We start from the raw sequence: 20,069 nt of genomic DNA on the forward strand, positions 1-20,069 counted from the left end.
GAGTAGGGACATGAATCTCTGCTTTCACATAGAAGATCAGCACTTGGCTGAGGACTAAACTGTACAGCTGTGCCAGTGGGGAGCCTTACTAGGGCCCTGGGGAGAGACATAGAGAGTAACCTAGACCTCGAGCTGAGTGTTTTCCTTGTATGCTTTTAAGGGAAATTGTGCTTGATGCAGAGGGCTGTATGTAGAATTATTGGGTGTATCCATTTTTATTCCAAGTGAATGTATCTCTCCAATGTCAGTGGTGAGGATTGAGGCTTCTTCATTACTGGCCCAGAGTGGGGATGTCACTCATGTAATTCTACTTATTGAACTTGAAGTGCAGTGTAATGCAGAAGTAATGCTTAAATCTTGCAGTAATACACAATATGCACACAACTATAAATGAAACTACAAGACTTAAGGTCCCAAATTAGGTCCAAACAGGCCAGTTATGACATCAGTATAGTCACTCAAATGAAGGAGAATCACAAAGCCTTCTTCAGCAATGTCAGCTACCTTAAAGGTAGCACACAGCAGTATGCAGAACTGATGGTAAATGACAGAACCTTCACTGAATAGGGTGACATAGCAAATCTATTAGCTGATAAATTTTGCTCTAATTTCCCTGTTCCCCCCATGAAATCATTTCTAGCATATAACCCCCCCAACTTTCAACAGGGAGCAGGTTCTGACAGCATTCGCTAAGGCCAAAAAGGCTGCTTCTCTGGGTCTTTACAGTTTCCCCAGTTGCCTCCTAAATAGTCTCAGACATGACCTAGCAGGACCTCAAAACAGATTATGGACCAAGTGAATGGAGGGCCAGGTCTTGCCTACTTACCTTGGTATACTTCTTCATGAGGGTCACCAAGGCTATGGATGAGAAAAAAAAAAGGTGCACACTGCCTACCTTGACCTGGCCAAGATGTTCAATGCAATATTCCACTCAGGTGTTTACAAACTAGTCATAAATCCCTACATAACTCAATGGATTACTAGCTGGCTCACAGATAGGACCCAAGAAGTCAGGATCGATGATACCACTTCCACCAGTAGACCGGTCACCAGTGGAGTACCCCAGGTCTCTGTGTTGGGTCCACTCCTGTTTGGCATCTATTTTTTGGGCGTCAAGGCAATTGTCAAAGGCCTCTGTCTCACCAAGTTTGTAGATGCCTGAAAATTGGGAACTATCGTAGATTCCCCCCACAACACAAAAATCCTACAAGAGGGACTGACACAAACAAGTGATTGGTACCAAAGCCATGGATTAAAACTCAAAGCAAAGAAATGCATTGTAGTGCCGTATGGGAAGTCATTCACAAAAGCCTATTACTCCATTGATAAAACACCCCTAAGAGTTGACATGGTACTTAGGAATTTGTGAGAATATGATGATGGTAATTTCGCTGGCTTCTGACCAACATATAACCAAGAGAGTAAGAAAATCATTCCATGTTACCCAACTCATAAGCATAGGTATAGCATCTAGTTCCAAGGAAGTTATAGTACCACCATACTCAGCTCTTATCAGACCCATCATTGAATACAGTGCTCCCTTTGGCATGTACCTAACCAGGCACCTGCAACAGCTGGAATGCCCTCAAAGGTTTCTCACCAGGAAAATCCAGGGTATGAATACCCTGTCCTACACAGATCTCCTTAAGGCCCTGTCTCTCTGCTCAGTCTCCTACAGGTTACTGAGCGGTGCTCTTTATCTGGCATATAAGACCTCTTCAGACCCAGCTCTGATGGATCTCTTGTATCTTTGCAAAACAAACAGCTCTAGCATCACTGGAACCGAACTTTGCCTGTGAAATAAATAAAAGATGCTGGAAAGACCAATATGTGTCTCAGAGGATTCCCTGCACTATGGAAGAGGCTCCACATCCATGTCAAGCAGAGTTCATCCCTGACCATTTTCAAGTGAAACCTTAATCATTGGATAAGAAATAGTACATTCACTCATGGTCTGACCCTTGTGTCTGTTATGGACAGAGGCTGACAGTAAGTTAACTAATCACAATCTAACATGCCCCCCCCGACACACACACACACACACACACACACACACACACACACACACACACACACACACACACCCTGTAGGCATCCAGTGTACTTGAGGACAAAACTGGCTTGGGTTGCACTGCTAGACTTATAAAGACCCTGATGGTCGATAGTCTAGTACAGACCTATGAACAAACTAACAAATTTATCAGATAACTTTTACGGCTAATGCCATGGATAAAAAGCAGAGAAGTACAGAAAATTATTACTGCACAGGTCGCTATATGTGCATCTTAAAATTAACCAGAATTTAAGTAAATAATGTTTTTCCTTCCCTTCTGATGACAAGCTTGTATCTCACAACTCTTAGAGTCTTGAACAAAACTTCTTTGGTGGATGTAGCGCTATGCCAAATATAGCAGACTTGCCAGAGAAGGATCCAGCCAAATAACGCCAATGCAGGAGCTCATGACCATTAGTTAGAATTTCAGAAACTTTTTAGATTAATGTCTCAGTAAGAACAGAAAGAAAACAGTAGTAAGGTACTAGAGTGAAACTTTAAGCAGGTATATACATCTATAGAAAGTACTGATGCACACCACCTGGATCAGAATTCACACTGCTGTAATCTGAGCACAGATTGCAACTTTAAGCAAGTATATACAACTGTAAAAAGTATTGAAGAACAAATCTGGGAGAAGAATTCACAATACTGCTACTACTTTAATCATACCACAGACTAGGGCAGCAGACTGTATATAGATTTACCATTAATACTGTAATAAATAATTAAATGAGGCTCAAAGCTGGCGGTAGATTACAGTCCTGCCACAGTAAACTACAAGACTGAAGCTTGTGATTGGGTTCAAAATACAAAAAGCTGTACAAGTAATTCTACTTATGGAAATAGAAGTGCAGTATAATGTATAAATAGTATTAAAATCTTGCACTAATACACAATCTTCACACAATTGCAAATTAGGCTACAAAACTAAGATGACAGAACAAACTAAAAAAATCCAAATAGATAGCTTTTTGGCTGAACCATGGACGAAAAAACAGAGAAGTACCAAAAAGTATTACCACACAGGTCACTACTATAATTGTAATTTAAAATATTTAAGCAGAATTTAAATATTTTTCTTCCCTTTTGATGTAAAGCTTGTATATCTCACACCTCTGTGTCCTGAACAAAAAACATTGCTACCATTTAGTCAAATGTAATGAGACATGAACATGTTACTGTCTACATTCAAAAGAAGCCAGCCTTTTAACATTTAAATGTTAACATTTAGCTCTGAGCAGTTGCAGGTAACAGTGAAATACTTACCCCCTTAAGCTAATAAGTAAAACCTCAGCCACAAACATTCAGTTAGATAATAAAACTCTTTATTTGTAATAAGTGAGTTAAACCATTTTCCTTTCAAAATGATTTGCAAACAGTACATTACTTCCAAATGGAATTTGAAAATAGATTCAGACAAACTTTTCAGAAAAAAATCTAACATCTGATGTGGAAATGGTTTGCTTCTGGTTAAATATTGTGTCCTTACTGTTTGTTGTTTAAGTCCAAAACAGAATTTTTAAAGTCCTTGCAGTCAGTATAACACAGCTTCTAGCTTTGTTTCCAAGGATATCCTTCGACATTAACTCCTATTGCTTTTTTTTATGACCCCCCCCCCAGTTGTAAGCAACCAGATAGGATTTCCTATGGCATTAGTTTAATTTTATAAGATGCCTTCTTTTTTTCCTCAGTTACATACTTTTGGGGGCTCCCAACAGGTTATCCTCCTAATACGGAATCATTGTCATCACATGAATTAATTCAACAGCTTCAAATAGTAGAATAATAAACCATACTGCATTTTCACAGTGGAAAATGCAGTTAGTTTATAAGAGGTATGCATGGCAAAGTGTTTTTTTCAGGAGGATTTGCTTTGTTGCCTAGATTTACAGTCAGACAAAATAGGGTCAACGATATTTACATCACTGGGTCAGAGTTTATTTAGAAAGTACCAATTAAGTGTACTAACTGCTGTGGAATTACAAATGATGAATAAATTAATTTGACAGCAGGGTATAGCCGTATTTTTACACAAGTATTATATGTATGAAGTAGTAACATAGTTTACCATTTCATTCACCTTATAGCCTTGCCATCCAAGCGTATGCCTGCAGGTTGTTCTGAAAGAAGTAGTGAAAACTGTTAATTTCATTAAAAGTAGCTTATTTAATTGTCAGGTTTTTGAAACATTGCATGATGCAAATTTTCTATATCAGGCAGAAGTTCTTTGGCTGCAGTGTGACAAGTTGCTAGTAAGAATATAGACACTCCTGAATGAGATGAAGAGTTTTCTGGTTAAGAAGAGCTTGAATTTAGTAAATCTCTTAAGTAATGACAAATGGGCAATGGCATCCACATATTTAGCTTATATTTTTCTATTTTGAATCAGTTAAATGTAAGATTACAGAAAAGATCACTAACGATTGGTTGCATTGTGAAAAGCTGCTGGCTTTCCATAAATCTTTGTTGCTACAAGAAACAGTGCTAAAACCATAGTTGCTTATGCCAGCAAGTGTTCCTAACACAGAAGACTGTCACCAGGGAAGACAAAACTGATAAAATGAAAGGAACATTATGGTTACCTTTTTGCTTTTCTTCCTGATGGCTTTGGTCTGTTTTCCATCAACTAAGTGTGAAGTTCTGAACAACTATAGCAAGGTGAAAAGTCCTTTTTCTTTTGAAAGCCCAGAGTCATTGATTGGTCTGGACAAACCACCTGAAAAATTGCATTAGTTTTTGCAGTTCATCTAGTGTCAGTACACTTAAGGTGCAATTGCAAGTCATTAAGTTGCATGGTGGATTCATGTTCAGAAAATATTTCCTTTGCTATATATTTGTACAGTTTTGTTGTTACTGACATTTGTAACCCTCTGTCCTGTTGGTACGACTTGGAATTCTAAACAATTATGTGATTCAAACATAAAAGGGAAGGACGAACTTGACAGTGCACATAGTGGACATATTACATTGTCAACATACACTCCTGACTGGATTAAGATATAATCAGTACATGGGTGTTGGGCATTTTGTTCACAACATGTAAGAATGACTTGATTTACTCGTTTATTGAGCTTTTGTTGTCAAATGAATGGCTCACTGATGTGTACAAGTAACTGCGTTGTGAGTTTCCCTAATTCAGTCATAAACATTGTCTTGTAGCCTGTGGTTATGAATATATCATTATATATTTCTCTTTGGGTCATGGTCCAGACTGCCATTTGAGTATTGAATCACAGGAGAAGAAAAGCTTGAAAAACACCACAGTAGGGGAGTGGCTGTAACATGCAAGCCACAAAGCAGCACTCATTTTTAAAGTTTGCAGGTTTGTTATCTGACAGTAAGCACATTGCTGTAAGTTAGAAAATAATGTAAAAACTATGAGATAGATTCATAAAGTCAGAGAGATGTAGTGTTGAATCTCAGATGATCAAAATGCAAATGATCGAGCAATAAAAGTCAAATCCATATTCAACAGGCTTTCTTTGAAGTAAGAAAAAAAGCTGGTAGTTTCTATGAGTTCACTGTACAGCGGGCACTGGCCTTTTGCCCTTTTCTCAATGTAGTGCAGTCTTTTAGTTGGTATATAAAGTAGCAGGAGAAGGAGGGTGCTGGGGGGTTTACCCCTCCATCATAGAATGCATTTGAATTTTTGTAGTTTGAGAATTTGTGTTTCAGCCTTTTCTGTCTGATCTTTTGGGATTCAGAATTAAATGAGTTCGATATAATGAATGTATTCTGAAATTACACAGCATTTTTAGAAAAAGTGAGATAAGAACATTGTAACTGCCTGCCATATAGGAAACTCTGAAATTAGTCATTGACAGAAGGCAGATAATCTGCAGAGGGATGGCGGAAGAATAGTTCTGACTCATCAAGAAAGGTCCTGTTGTAGATCAGCAGGCTGAATTGTGAAGTGTCCCATGACAGTGGAGTAGACAAAGGACCACACAAGTTCAAAACTCAGATGTCTGAGTCCTTATGTGATTAATGACTTCCTAAATGTGACCCAACTTCTCAAGCTGCAATCGAGGGAATGATGTTTGGTAGAAATGTGTACTAGGGATCAAGTGTCCACAGTACAAATTTCTGCAATGGGGACTTTCCTGAAGTAAGCAATAAGTCATGGAATCATATGAAATAAAATACAATTAAATTACAAAACCATTTCTCACCTCCATGATGTGACTCTCCCTTATCAAAAAAGGCAAAGCAGTCATCAAACAGTACAGTAGTGTTTAATTTATCTTGCATTTAATTTGGATCTGGTTTTAAATTATGATATGGGTGTCTCTGGAAGAATATAGCTTAACTGAATCTTGGCACTGGTTAACTAGTTCTTGTTGCATTTTTATTACATGTTTTTAATGAGTGCAACTGCATTCAGCATTGTTAAGGGTATAATAATGATATTCACAAGTGCCAGTAGCATTACCTTTAAGAGCAAAGTCATCTATTTGATATTTTTTGGGGAGTACTGTAATCTCTTAATCTATAGCATATTTTGATAGTAATCATCACATCACTGTTGCATATAGCTATGTGGCACATGTTCTACCAAGGACTGGATAACTGGCCAGCTTACAGAAACTTTTGGGTGCCTTCCTCATGTACTGTAGATGTAGTAAAGCACAAGGGCATGCTGCTATAAAACCAGATGTATGGGTGCCAAAATGTAGAGCTTTCTTGCCTTTGAAGTTTTCTTTCAGATTCTGACTTTGCTATGTCTGCAGAATTTTTGCTGTTAGATTGTTCAGCTTTTGTCAAGAGAAGTATCCACAAGATGATTTTTCTTCCTGTTTTGAATAAAAATTTGTGAGAATTTGTTTTATTTTTTTTGTGTAGGAGAAAAAGGAAGCGTCTGTGTGGTCGTTAGTTAGCGTATAAAGATTCCCACATAGTCTGTGTGTGTGTTTTCTAATTGAGGCCCACGATGTCTAGTCCTGCCATATTTGCTTGTCATTTACACCCAAGATTATCAGAAGTTAAAGTAACAGCATTTTCCTCAAAAATCAGTGGCTGAAGACCCCTACCCATTCGTCTATAGAGTCTGGCTAACTTCCTCAGATGTCAGCTTTTCCAAGTCTGATTAAAAGAAAGATTATGAAAGAGGCTTCTGAAGTGATTCCACCTTCAGCCACTCTGCAGATATTTGTGATGGGCAACTTCACTCTGGCCATATTGGAGTTTCAGTACTGTCTTTCACTGTAGTCCTGTTGGAGACTCCATACTGTCTGCTGGATACTCCTGACCCCTCTGGTGCTACTCAAGGTTGGGACCCTTGGGCATCCTTGAAGACCAGATGTACGGCTAAAGCTGAGAAGGGAGAACCCCTTCTTATACTGTTAGAAGGGTCCAACAGAATTACACTGTTCTTAATTAGGTAAGAGGTAGCAAGGCTTGTAATGGATGTATGGATTTCTGATGCTTCCAGGTGTATTTCACAACCTTTTATCCCTTCTGCCAGAGAAGTTGAAAAGTGGCTCAGTTTTGCCAAGGGGCTTTTTAACTCATTACATATGAGTGATGCCTCCAGGTGCATCTGCAGTTAACTTCTACTGACTCCACTAGGCATAAAATATTGCTTGTTCATATTTGCATCAATACTTCCAAAACCATGCTGTGTATAAAATTTTAAAATATTTCATCTTAAAGGTTACACAATGGCAAACTCAACTGCATTAATATTTGACCTCTGTCTAGTGCAGGTAAAGAGAGATTAACTCTTGTTTTTATGATATTGATTTATATTGATATTTTCTAAATATTTCAACAACCAAGTAACACAGACAGAACTCCTTAGCCTCATATGAAAGCACTTGGCTAGATGCATAAAATGCTACTGACAGTATGTGTATAAATCGAGTGGTTGCTGAGATATAAGTTGTTTGCAAAATATTACAAATGTAATAGCTACTGTGTTTACTAGGGCTTATAAAATTCAGTTTAAGACCTAGAATCTAAAGAATACTACCACTATAAAATAGTTTGTGTTGAAGGGTTTGCTATTTATACTACTTTCATAACCCATATGGTTCCAGAGATATGAACATTTGTGTGAAATGTCAGGACATAATTTGATTCTGTCAAATGGCTTAGACTTCGCCCATTGGATGTTACAGTGCAAACTTCCTGAGCTCCATTGGAGGGAATGAGTTAAAGCCATTCAGTCATTGCAATCTTCTACTTCACATTTAAAAAGGGAAAGTTCTTCATCTTCTTGACATAATGACTCTTTCTTAGAGTTAGAAGAGGAGGCCTGGACTATGCTTCCTAGATGTCCTTGCCAGCTTCTTTGGATTTGGGGACTAAGGAGAATATTTCCTTGGATTCTCCTTGTGACCCTGTGAGGTATTGCCAGCTATGCCAGAAGTATGGCAGTGGATGTGTAACATATGCCAGCACAGCTAGCTGGAATTTTGTAAAGAATTATATGCCATTTTGTCATTTGTATATCAAACTGATTTGTACAGATGCTTGTGTTAAAAATGTATTTGTAAAGCTGCTTGTGTTAAAATATACCAATAGTGTGCCGTGCTGGAGAGAAAAAGAAATATAATATACATGTATTACTGCAACTGTTTAAATGTATATGTTTTAACAGAGGATAGTGGAAGAGAAGAGGTTAATCTCAAGCCACCTAACTTTGAAAATATTCTGAAGTTAAATTGCTGGGTCTAGGCAATAAAGATTGCATCTTAGAGTTCATAATGCACCCAGAGACAAAAGTTCCGTACTAGAAAGCTTTCTGCATTGTCTTTGGGGTAAACTAATTGCTACTCTGGAAGGGTGGAGGTCTGAAATTGTTTTATGACTTCCAGGAGCTGCAGCAGATCTTAGCAAGGCTTCTGTGTGTGTGTGTGTGTGTGTGTGTGTCTTATTGACACATATGTGCTAAATCCTGACAGCTTCTAGCCAAGGGGGTATAGTAATTCTTTAGATCAGTCAGGAAAATTGAACAACACTGTTTTTCTGTATCTGTCTGAATCTGTTCATCTGTGTTATTTTAGTATTTCCAGTGATTAAAACTATGTTTACTGTAAATAGATATTTAATATTTTCATGTTCTTTACTTATTTATTATTAAATATATTTAATTTTTTCATTGTGGCTGGTCTTTTAGAGAATATTTTAATCTCTGAGAGTACTTGTATATATTTGATGACCTTAGAGTAGCTGGCTTTGGAGTGTCTGGTGGTGATATAACTACAGTGGATATAAAAAGTTTACACACCCCTGTTAAAATGCCAGGTTTTTGTGATATAAAAAAATGAGACCACAATAAATTATTTCAAAACTTTTCCCATCTTTAATGTGACCTTTAACCTGTAAAATTCAATTGAAAAATAAATCTGTTAGGGGAAAAAATATTAAAAATAAAAAACATACAATATGCTGGTTGCATAAGTGTGCACACCCTTAAACTAATACTTTGTTGTGCGTGCACACCCTTAAACTAATACTTTGTTGAAGCACCTTTTGATTTAATTACAGCATTAATTCTTCTTGGGTAGAAGTCTGTCAGCATGGCACATCTTGACTTGGCAATATTTGCCCACTCTTCCTTGCAAAAGTGCTCCAGATCTGTCAGATTGTAAGGGCATATCTTGTGCACAGCCCTCTTCGGGTCACCCCACAGATTTTCTATTGGATTTAGGTCTGAGCCATTCCAAAACTTTAATTTTCTTCTGGTGAAGCCATTCTTTTGTTGATTTGGATGTATGCTTGGGGTCATTGTCATGTTGAAAGGTGAAATTCCTCTTCATCTTCAGCTTTCTAGCAGATGCCTGAAGGTTTTGGGCAAAAACTGACTGGTATTTGGAACTGTTCATAATTCTGTCCACCTTGACTAAAGCCTCAGTTCCAGCTGAAGAAAAGCAACCTCAAAGCATGATACTGCCACCACCATGCTTCACTGTGGGAGTGGTGTTCATTCGGTGATGCGAAGTGTTGTTTTTGCGCCAAACATACCTTTCGGAATTCTGGCCAAAATGTTCAGCCTTGGTCTCATCAGACCATAACACATTTTCCCACATGCTTTTGGGAGACTTGATGTATTGTTTTGCAAATTTCAGCCTGGCCTGGATGTTTTTCTGTGTAAGAAAAGGCTTCCATCTTGCAACCCAACCCCATAGTCCAGACATAGGGAGAATACGGGAGATTGTTGTTACATGTAGTACACAACCAGTACTTGCCAGAAATTCCTGCAGCTCCTACAGTGTTGCTGTAGGTCTGTTGGCAGCCTCCCTGACCAGTTTTTGTGTTGTCTTTTCATCAATTTTGGAGGGACGTCCAGTTCTTTGCAACGTCACTGTTGTCCCATATTTTCTCCACTTTTTGATAACAGTCTTCACTGTGTTCCATGGTATATCCAGAGCTGTGGATTTTTTTTTGTATCCTTCTCCTGACTGATACCTTTCAACAGTGAGATCCCTTTGATGCTTTGTAAGCTGTCTGTGAACCATTGCTTAATCAGAGTCTATTTAATTGATGGCAGGTGTGTACCCAAGAAGACTGAATGCTGTAATTAAATCAAAAGATGCTTCAACAAAGTATTAGCTTAAGGGTGTGCACACACAACAAAGTATTAGTTTAAGGGTGCGCACACTTATGCAGCCAGCGTATTGTATGTTTTTTTTTTTTTTTTTTTTTCCCCTAACAGATTTGTTTGTTTTTGAATTGAATTATACAGGTTATAGGTCACGTTAAAGGTGGAAAAAATTTTGAAATGATTTACTGTGGTCTCATTTTTAATATATCACGAAAACCACGAATCACGAAGGAGGCATAGTAAATATGTGCCAGCCTTTCCCAGGTGTGTGTATGAAAATCAGATCTGTGTGTGTGTGTGTCAGCTGCTTGGAGCTGAGATATGAAGCATTGGTGTGGTTTCACAGAGAGGGTGCTGGAAAACTTGGCTTGGACACTCAGCTGAGGTCTCAACTCTATAGCTTTGCCAGTGGGGAATCATATTGAGAACCTGGAAGGGAGACAGATAAATCCAGACTCTGTACTGAGTGTATTCCCTGTGTGCTCTTAAGGGAAATTGTGCTTGATGCAGAGATCTGCATCTGGAAATACTGGGTGTATCTGTTTTTGTTCCAAGTGAACGTCCCTTTCCAGTGCCAGTGTTGAGGATTTAGACTCCTTGATTACTGGCCCAGAGTGAGGATGTCACACTCCTGTAGAGAAAATTTATTTTTTCTAATACAGTTTCTAGAATGAAGGACCTATTCCATTGAAAAACTGGGAAGAAAAGGAAATATCCAGCACATAAAAGAGGTACTACAGATTCATTCAGGTGTACACTACAAAACCTGTTGCTATTTCTCCTGTTATTAATGTTATGGAGGACACTTTCAGTTCTACGTGTACTTCTCCAGATAGTCAGTCACCTGCAGTCAAAAGCCTGAGAGATTTTCTAGAGTATCTCAAACTCACACATTTGTGTTTTGAAATGCCCCATGCAGACCCGCCGTTAGTTTCTTTGCCCCCCCTCCAAAAAAAAATCCACTTCTGAAAAATTAACCATTACTAACCCAGTTCCTTCTTGCAAGGATGGGAAGGCTTTTGCCAGGTATGGTAAAATGGTCTGTATATCCTCTACCTTAGCACATAGAACAATAAATTGTCAGTCTCGTGTGGCTACATTTCTGCTTGCAACCTTTGCAGATATGTTAAGACTTGCTGATTTAGCATCCTCTGAAGGAACATCTTCTCTACTTAATATGATTTTTTTAGTATCTCAAGCTACCAAGCATAGCCCTAAATGTGCATATGTTGCAGCTGATGCAGTTTCCTGAGCAGCTGTCATGGGTTCTATTATGCACAAGTATGCTTGGCTGAGATTGCAAATGTTTACGAAATAAAGGTACAAATTCTTAATGATCATTTGGATAATGAAGTTTTCTTTGTATCTTCCTCAACTGAGGCCTTGGAATTTCCTGCATGAAAACAGGAATTGTCCAGTACAGAACCCTTTTTTATGGGAAAAGTCAGGGCTTGCAAAAATCTCCAACAGTCACTCTGGTAACTCCCTTTTGACCTTCACAACATCAGTACTTCTGTGACGATAGAAGGTACAGCCAACCACATGAGGAGAAGTAGGGCGGTGAATGTGTAAAATATACCAGCACAGCTAGCTGGAATTTTGTAAATAATTATATGTCATTTGTATGCCAAACTGATTTGTACAGATGCTTGTGTTGAAAAAATGTATTTGTAAAGCTGCTTGTGTTTAAAAAATATAAGCACTGTGCCCTGATAGAAAAAAAAAGAAATGCACATGCATTATTGTAACTGAATTAAATGTATATGTTTTAACAGAGGATACTGAAAGGCAAGAGGTTAATCATAATCCAGCTGCAGCAAACTTTGAAAAATAATAGTTGAAATTAAATTAGGCCATAAAGATTGTATCTTACATTTCTGGTTGCAGCCAGAGACAAAATGTCTGGAAAACTAAGTATTGGGAAGCCTTCTTTATTGTCTCTAACAGGGAGCTAATTGCTACTCTGGGAGGGCAGAGGCTTGAAATGGTTTTATGACTTCCAGGAGCAGCAGCAGCAGATCTGAGCAAAGCTCTGTCTGTGTGCATGGTAACAAATAGGGGCTAAATCCTGACAGATTCTAGCAATGGGGGTTGCATGGGAACCAGACGTCACCCAAATGTATGCAATGTCATTCTGTACATAAATAATGTTTTAAATATTAGAGGGGACCGAAGTCTCTTAGCACTCTGTTTTGAAACCTGATAAGGAAAACTGCTCACCTACTTCATCTTGCCTTTTGCTAGGAAGTGACAAGGGGCCAGTACTTTTTAGATTAGTCAAGAAAATTTAATGAGAATAGTTAAGTATTGTTTTTCTGTAACTGTGTGAATCTTTCCAGCTGTATTATTTTTTTAATTTCCTGCGATTGAAAGTAAGGTGTTTACTGTAAATAGATATTTAGATTTTCATGTTTTTTTTATTTATTGTTAAATATATTTAAACTTCTCATTGTGGCTGGTCCTTTTGGAAAAAAATATTTAAGTTTTGTGAGTATTTGCATGTATGTATTTGGTAATAATTCTGGCCACTCCTGAAAGCTTTACTGTTTGGTCAACATTACCATTTATATTAATATTAATTTCATTCAGTATAATTGGGTACCCTTTTGACAGCCTTATGTAGCTGGATTTGTAGTGCTTGGTGGCAGTGATAACTTCCTTATAGTCTGGCCAGGAGGGGTACAACAAGTAAATCTGTGCTAGCCTTTCTCAGGTGTGAGTGTGTGTGGGAAAATCAAATCTCACATTGTGTGTGTGTGTGTGTGTGTGTGTGTGTGTGTGTGTGTGTGTGTGTGTGTGTGTGTGTGTGTGTGTGTGTGTGTGTGTGTGTGTGTCAGCTACTTGGAGCAGAGACACAAAGCACTTGTTTCACAGAGAGAGAGGTGGAGGTCTTGTCTTGGGCACTCGTCTGAGGACTTAACTCTGCAGTTGTGCCAGTGAGGACCCTTACTGGGGACCTAGAGAGAACGAAACCCAGATCCCAGACTGAGTGTGTCCCCTGTGTACTCTTAAAGGAAGTTGTGCTTGATGCAGAGAGGTCTGAATCTTAAAATGCTAAGTAAATCCATTTGTATTCCAACTGAACGTCCCTCCCCAGTGTCCATGGTGAGGATTCAGGCTCCTTGATTACTGGCCCAGAGTGGGGACGTCACAACTTCCTTCTTCTGAAAACAGCTGAAGGCAATTGCCTCAGTCTTACCTACAGAATGGATCTACCCGCACAGAACAAGGGATCACTGATCCACCTAAACTTGGGGAATTTACATCTGACGGCTTGGATGATAGTATTTTGATCCCACATAGGCACTTTTTCTGTGAGGTTGTGCAGCAGCTACAGGTTTGTAGGTGTGTACTAGGCCTTTTTAAGCTTAGCCATTTGTCCCAAATCTCTGACAAGTTCTGGTACCCTTGGTAGTGTAAGCAGGGACTTGTAAGGTTAAGTATTTACAAACAGGGACCTAGGAAATGAATTTACTGTCTGCCTGTACCCATTAAGACATAGATGCCAAACCAGGGGTGAATTTCCAGATCCCCATTCAGTTGTCCAGGTTTCACTTGATTTGGTCTGTGGAAGAAATCTGTTTCTCGTGGATGGGTGAGCCTGTTCCAGAGACTGTGTAGTCTGTGAGGTATATCCTGTGTCTCCAGCATGTTCTGTTTATATCACAGGGAGGGTTTGAGTCTTTAGAGTGGGTAATTCTAGTACTGTCTGTTTTGCAGATATGCAGGAGGTCCGTCAGACTGGGATCTGAAGATGCCTTATATGCCAGGCATAAATCTTCTCTCATCAGCCTGTAGCAGACAGGATACAGGAATAAGACTTTGGGATGGTCTGCATAGGACATGTTGAGTATGTCTTGTATTCTTTTAGTCAGGATACTTCTCTGAGATACAGGCCAAAACCAGTGGGCTATGGCTGACCAGGTTTGCAGATAACTGCAAGCTGGGCACAGTCATCAATTCCCCAAGTGATGTGGACATCCTCCAAGAGGGTCTCACCCAAACAAATGGCTGGTGTCAGAAACATGGCCTCAAGCTGAATGCCAAAAAATGCATCATCATCCCCTTTGGGGAGAGTGACGTCCCCATATGTTATCACATTAATAACCTAAGCACTCAATCAGTCTATATGAGGGATTTGGCACCCAGGTTGATAGCAACCTGAGTTTTGACCACCCTGTTGCTTCCATTGTATGGAAAGCTTTCTACATGGCCCACCTCATAACTAAGGGTATTTCATCCAGGGACAAAGAGGTCATAACATCCCTGTATTCTTTCCTTATAAGGCCAGTTATTGAATACAAATACCTCACAAAGCACATGCAGCAGTTAGAGAGGCCACAGAGGTTCCTCACAAGAAGAATCCAGGGCCTAAAATATCTACCCTACACAGATAGGCTAAAAGTCCTGTGCCTCTACTCAGTTTCATACAGATGCCTCAGAGCTGATCTCTGTCTGTCATACAAAACGATCTCAGACCCTGCCTTGATGGGACTGCTGCATATGCGCAAGTCAATCTCCACTCAAGTAACCCACACACGCAACATCAACCTGGCCTGTGACATCATTAGGACTTGGCAGGACAGATTTGTATTCCAGAGGCACCCCATCAGTGGATTAGACTCCCTCTCCATGTCAAGCAGAGTACCTCATTAACCCTTTGTCAAGTGCAACTTGGATAACTGGATGGGAAACAGAAAATACACCCCTGGGGTTCCACCTGTGTCCCTGCTGGACAAGGAGCTTTGGGTGCTGACTTGTCTAAACATGGGCTAAACTCTTGGCTAGGCTTATAAGGTCCTCAGTGCCAATAGCCTAGTAACTTCCTATGAACCTCTGTGGGCATTCCATTGTTAGATGTACCTGGTTAGGTACTTACCAGAGAGAGAATTGTACTCAATGATATGTCTGATGAGTGAGTAATTTGTGAACAAAATTACCCCCCTAGGAAGAAGTGGCTGTGCTAAAACACTAAAGAAAAAGCCAGTGTCCAAACCTTGGTGAACTTCATGAAAGTGTTCAGTTATAGGGCTTTTGCGATCTCAGAAATTAAATACATTAGAAAATAAAATGATTTTACATTTTGGAACAATGTACCCTGGGGGGTTCTTAATTTGGAATTAAATGTTTGGCAATGAATAAGTCTTTTAGAAGAGGTTAAGCTTAATTTAATTAATTTTAATTATATAATTATTTAAGTGAATAATTGATTGTTACATAGGTATTCTCTCTGTATTTAAATCGCACTACTCTATTGCTGAATTATCCTGAGAAGGCGAAGTATTAAACTGGTGATGTTTGATTGGCTTGGCATGTTTTGTTTTTTTGTACTTAAAGAAGGGATTACCAATAAGGGGTTCCCCTTCAGAAGTTGGCGAGCCTGCCATAGATGATGGAAATGAAAATGGAAATAGTCTTCCTGGAAGGGGGAAACAAATAAGACAGGAGGGCATATGATGGTGCTAGAAGGTCAGGTAGATGCAGGGATAAAAAAACATACACAAATGTTTTAACTTAAACATATGTGTTCTTTTGGATAGGGAATATGGATGCTACAATTTTTAATTTATTCTTAGCAAAATGATTTTGAAGTTATTTTTTCTTTAAATAACTAAGACATTTCCTTGCTGTTGTTACAGGGTATGGATACTGACACTTTTGAGAAGAAGTACAATACCATAGGAGTGGATTTCCTTCGTGTCCATGAGTTTTTTTGTCAGGACGTTATCAAGCTGTTGCCTGGTCAGATGACAGTTATCAGCAATGGAAGGGTAAGAGGGCTGCTTACAATTAATTTCTCTGCATGTCTTCCTGTCTTCCTTGAGCTGTAACATCTAGTTAGCAAGAAGGCCATGGTGAGGTTGGAACATCAGTGATATCAGGTGTGGGGTTACTGGCTAGTAAGTTATTTGCCATTCCTTTACATTAGTTAACATAAATATGATTATAATTTTTAATTCTTTTAACAATTTAAATAAACAGGAATAACCTTTTTTGCTGTGTAACCCCAAAAGTTATTCTGTCTCTTTAAAATTGTTAAATACTTAGCCATTTTGAAAAATGGATGACTTGCTGAATGAATCCAGTGGTAGTGGTAGTCATAGATGTTTTTTTGTTATAAGTTGAAAGCTAGAGAGAGACAGGGATGCATATTTTTGTGTCTAGCACATTGCATTGCCTCCCCATAATGGTCTTGTGGATTTGATTCAAGGTCATCGAACAAGAGATGAACACCCTTACTAGATTTATTACTACTTATGATTCAGACGGTTTTCATATCAGTAAGTTGAACAGAAGAAATCGCTGCGAGTACAGCAGCTGCATGGTCTCAGTCAAAGTCAAAGCAATCCAAAAAAAAATATGAGACCAGCATATAGTGGCACCAAATAAATCCTTTATTGCTAGAGTGCCCAATGCACAAGAAAAGACCCGTTTCGGCTTTACATTTACATAGCCTTCAAGAATGTTAGTGTGTAGTTACTAAATCATTCTTTACATACATAATTTAAAGGACATGTGACCAATTAAAGATGCTCATTAAGCCCTGGTTTAAAGAGAACTCCTAATTTGACAATCCATTTTTTAAACCTCGTGTTTGGACTTCGTTCACTACTCATAAAAAGTTTTTTATATTGGAACTGAAAGGGGTGGAGATTGTTTTCTAATATACTGAGTGACTATATGAACGCTTGCTTAAGGACATTCGGCGTGTGGGGCACAAACGAACACAGGCTGTTATCGCAACCTTGTTTGGGTTTGTATTGATGGACTATATTTAATATCTTTCCATTTTCTATATGGTTTAATCTATGCTGTTTGTTTTTGTGTCTCCAGCTTAGAGAGTTATTCTTAAGATACTTATATTGAACCAATCAAAACCTTTTATCATCTGATGAGTAGGATGTACAATATTGGATTTATGTATTTAAATATCCATTATTTAGTTAGATTAAGGGTGTCATTATGGGTCCAGTATTTTGAATTCATTGAATATCCAGGTTATTTTAACCTGATACAATCGTGACTAGGAATTTTGATTATTGTCAGCTATATATTCAGTCTTTATTTACTACTATGATTCGAAAAGGCAGGCTATATATGTATACATGACCACTAATGGCTCTTGTGTGATATATACAATTGGTTTATTGTATGTTTATAGTAAGAATATGGCGTGTGGGACATAATATTTATACAGACAGTTACCGGGCCCTTATTTCGTAAGGCTTTTTATACAGCTGTAGCTTATATTATTAGCTTTAGATCCTCCAGCTTAGTTGAGTGATTCTTATGCTGTTTGTACTCAACCACTTAAATAATTTTTATTATTTTCATTTTGTATATGCAGAGCACAATAGCGCTATACTGATGGGAACTATTTAGGTCTTTAACATAACGCTGAGGTATATTTTTATATATATGAATTGGATTATGTTACTCGGACCTATTGTACAGGTTATTGTTCAAGATATTGTTCTTTGAACAATATATCATAAATATCTAATGTAGGCCTTTAAACCCTTCATATAGATTGGCATATAGTCTACCTTTTATGGTTTTTGCAGCTGTTACACTTAGAATCTACATTTACGGATCAGTATAAGCAGTATTTCTATACTAATATATATTTTTGCGAGAGGGCTTATAGGTGTCTCTGATATTTTTTAGACATTTAAATATTTTTTGCGATTTTCTACATCGGGGCGGATTGTTTGTGTGTTCCTCGACTTTTTGATCGTGGTTAGATCAATGTATTTTCATTTCGTGTATTAGTAAAAGACTACTGACACCAGAAATATCAAGTAAAATAGTACATTATTGTAAAAAGACGTGTTTTCTTTAATGGCCTTGGGCTTACTGGTTCATACAGTGATCTGCTTATGGCCAATTATATCTTGGGACACAGCATTATTGGCTGTTATTGTACCCAGCTGATACTTTAGTGACTATACTATATACAGTAAATTCTTCCTTTTTGGCCTAGGGCTTATTGATTTATGTATGCATCGGCTAAAGGTCTTATAGATATAAGGACCAGATTTATTTGGAATATAATAACTATCGTACTTATTTGATATTCCAGAGACTTTGGTGTCATTTAATCATTATCTTACTATTTTTGGATTTAAACAGCATGGAACTGAATAATTTATTAAAGGGGCTTGCCTCTGATAGGGATGATTTAACTGTATTTGGGCTTAGGACGGCTGAACAGGAGGGGAATGGCTCTGATGTTGGTCCCGATGGTGAAAGCTGTGAAAATATTATTTTGAATATGAATAAACATATGCGTCAATTACGCAATAATGTGTGGCACTATAAGCTTTTTCGGGCTTATCGGACTAAAGGAATAACACCAAGAGGTTTACGTATACGTACGCAACCATTAGTTAGTAACCCCGATGATATCTTATTGAAACAAAGGGGTGAAGTGCAACAGCAGGTGTCTCTTAAATTTGTTGAAATACTAGCTGAACACCACAACAGAATTATAGATAAGGAGATAGAATCCATCACTCAATTATGTGATTTGGCCAAAAAATATGAAGGGCAATCTACATACAACACTAGTCTTAAGAACCTTGGTAATGAGTTGATGACTCTAGAAACTCAACTTAAAGAGAGGAAGAAAAAGAAGTTCCTCAGAGACTTAGGGGACTACGATAGGGGGACCCTTTTAATATAGGTAGAGACAAACATGTTCGATTTACACAACCCAGCAGGTACCCCTCTAAAAGGAAATGTAAAATCTATTTTAAAATAGGGATCTACACATAGTGTAGAAACCTTGGGGATGAATCATCTTCAAGATTAGATACTGATACAGTAGGTGCCACAGGCTCTCCAGCAATGAAAAGGAGAAACTCTACTGTCCCGCAGGATTTACACCTAGGAGGAGGGGGCAGGAAACATCGGAGAAGTAAGCATTATGGAGACTTTGCTCCAAATGTTTATACGGAAGGAATAAATGTAAATGTAACCAATATTTCTTCACACACCCTCACTGCCTCAGATATGGAAATCTTAAATAAAGGATTATCGTTCATTCCGGGTTTTTTTGTTCCTGAAGAAAATTTTGTTAGCAATATACTATCCTTTTGCAGAAATTTAAACCTTAAATTATTTTTTCAGGACCAGACAACCTCAAAGATCACTAATGAAATTAAATATCTCATGTCTTTGTTTATGCCCCCTATGAACCATAATGTGTTCCTATTTCAAAATGCTATAATTAAAGATCTACATTTCAAATTTAGGAACTACAGACTTATGGCTAACAATATTTCTAAGACCTCTATGGACAATATTGTTGTTAGCCAATAATCATGGGTTGGTCATCATAAGGGCAGATAAAGGAGGGGCTGTAGTTGTACAGGACTGGATTACAATAGGGAAGCTAATAGACAACTTTGTGATGCACGCTATTATACACAATTTCCCTTTCCAGTATATATATATATATAT

General features: G+C 38.2%; 1 protein-coding gene across 2 annotated transcripts in view; it reads left to right on the plus strand.

Annotated features, from left to right (window-relative positions):
- The window catches only part of UGGT2 (UDP-glucose glycoprotein glucosyltransferase 2), a 4,352,373-nt gene that overhangs the window by 2,308,439 nt on the left and 2,023,865 nt on the right, over positions 1-20,069 (plus strand). For both annotated transcript variants that reach the window (XM_044072987.1, XM_044072988.1), the window contains exon 23: positions 16,244-16,375. In XM_044072987.1, coding sequence (XP_043928922.1) covers positions 16,244-16,375 — 132 coding nt within the window. The remainder of the gene's footprint in view (positions 1-16,243; positions 16,376-20,069) is intronic.

This window comes from Protopterus annectens, chromosome 5.part1 (genome assembly GCF_019279795.1).
Source record: "Protopterus annectens isolate FY-2018-M chromosome 5.part1, PAN1.0, whole genome shotgun sequence".
NCBI classification, from domain to species: Eukaryota; Metazoa; Chordata; order Ceratodontiformes; family Protopteridae; genus Protopterus; species Protopterus annectens.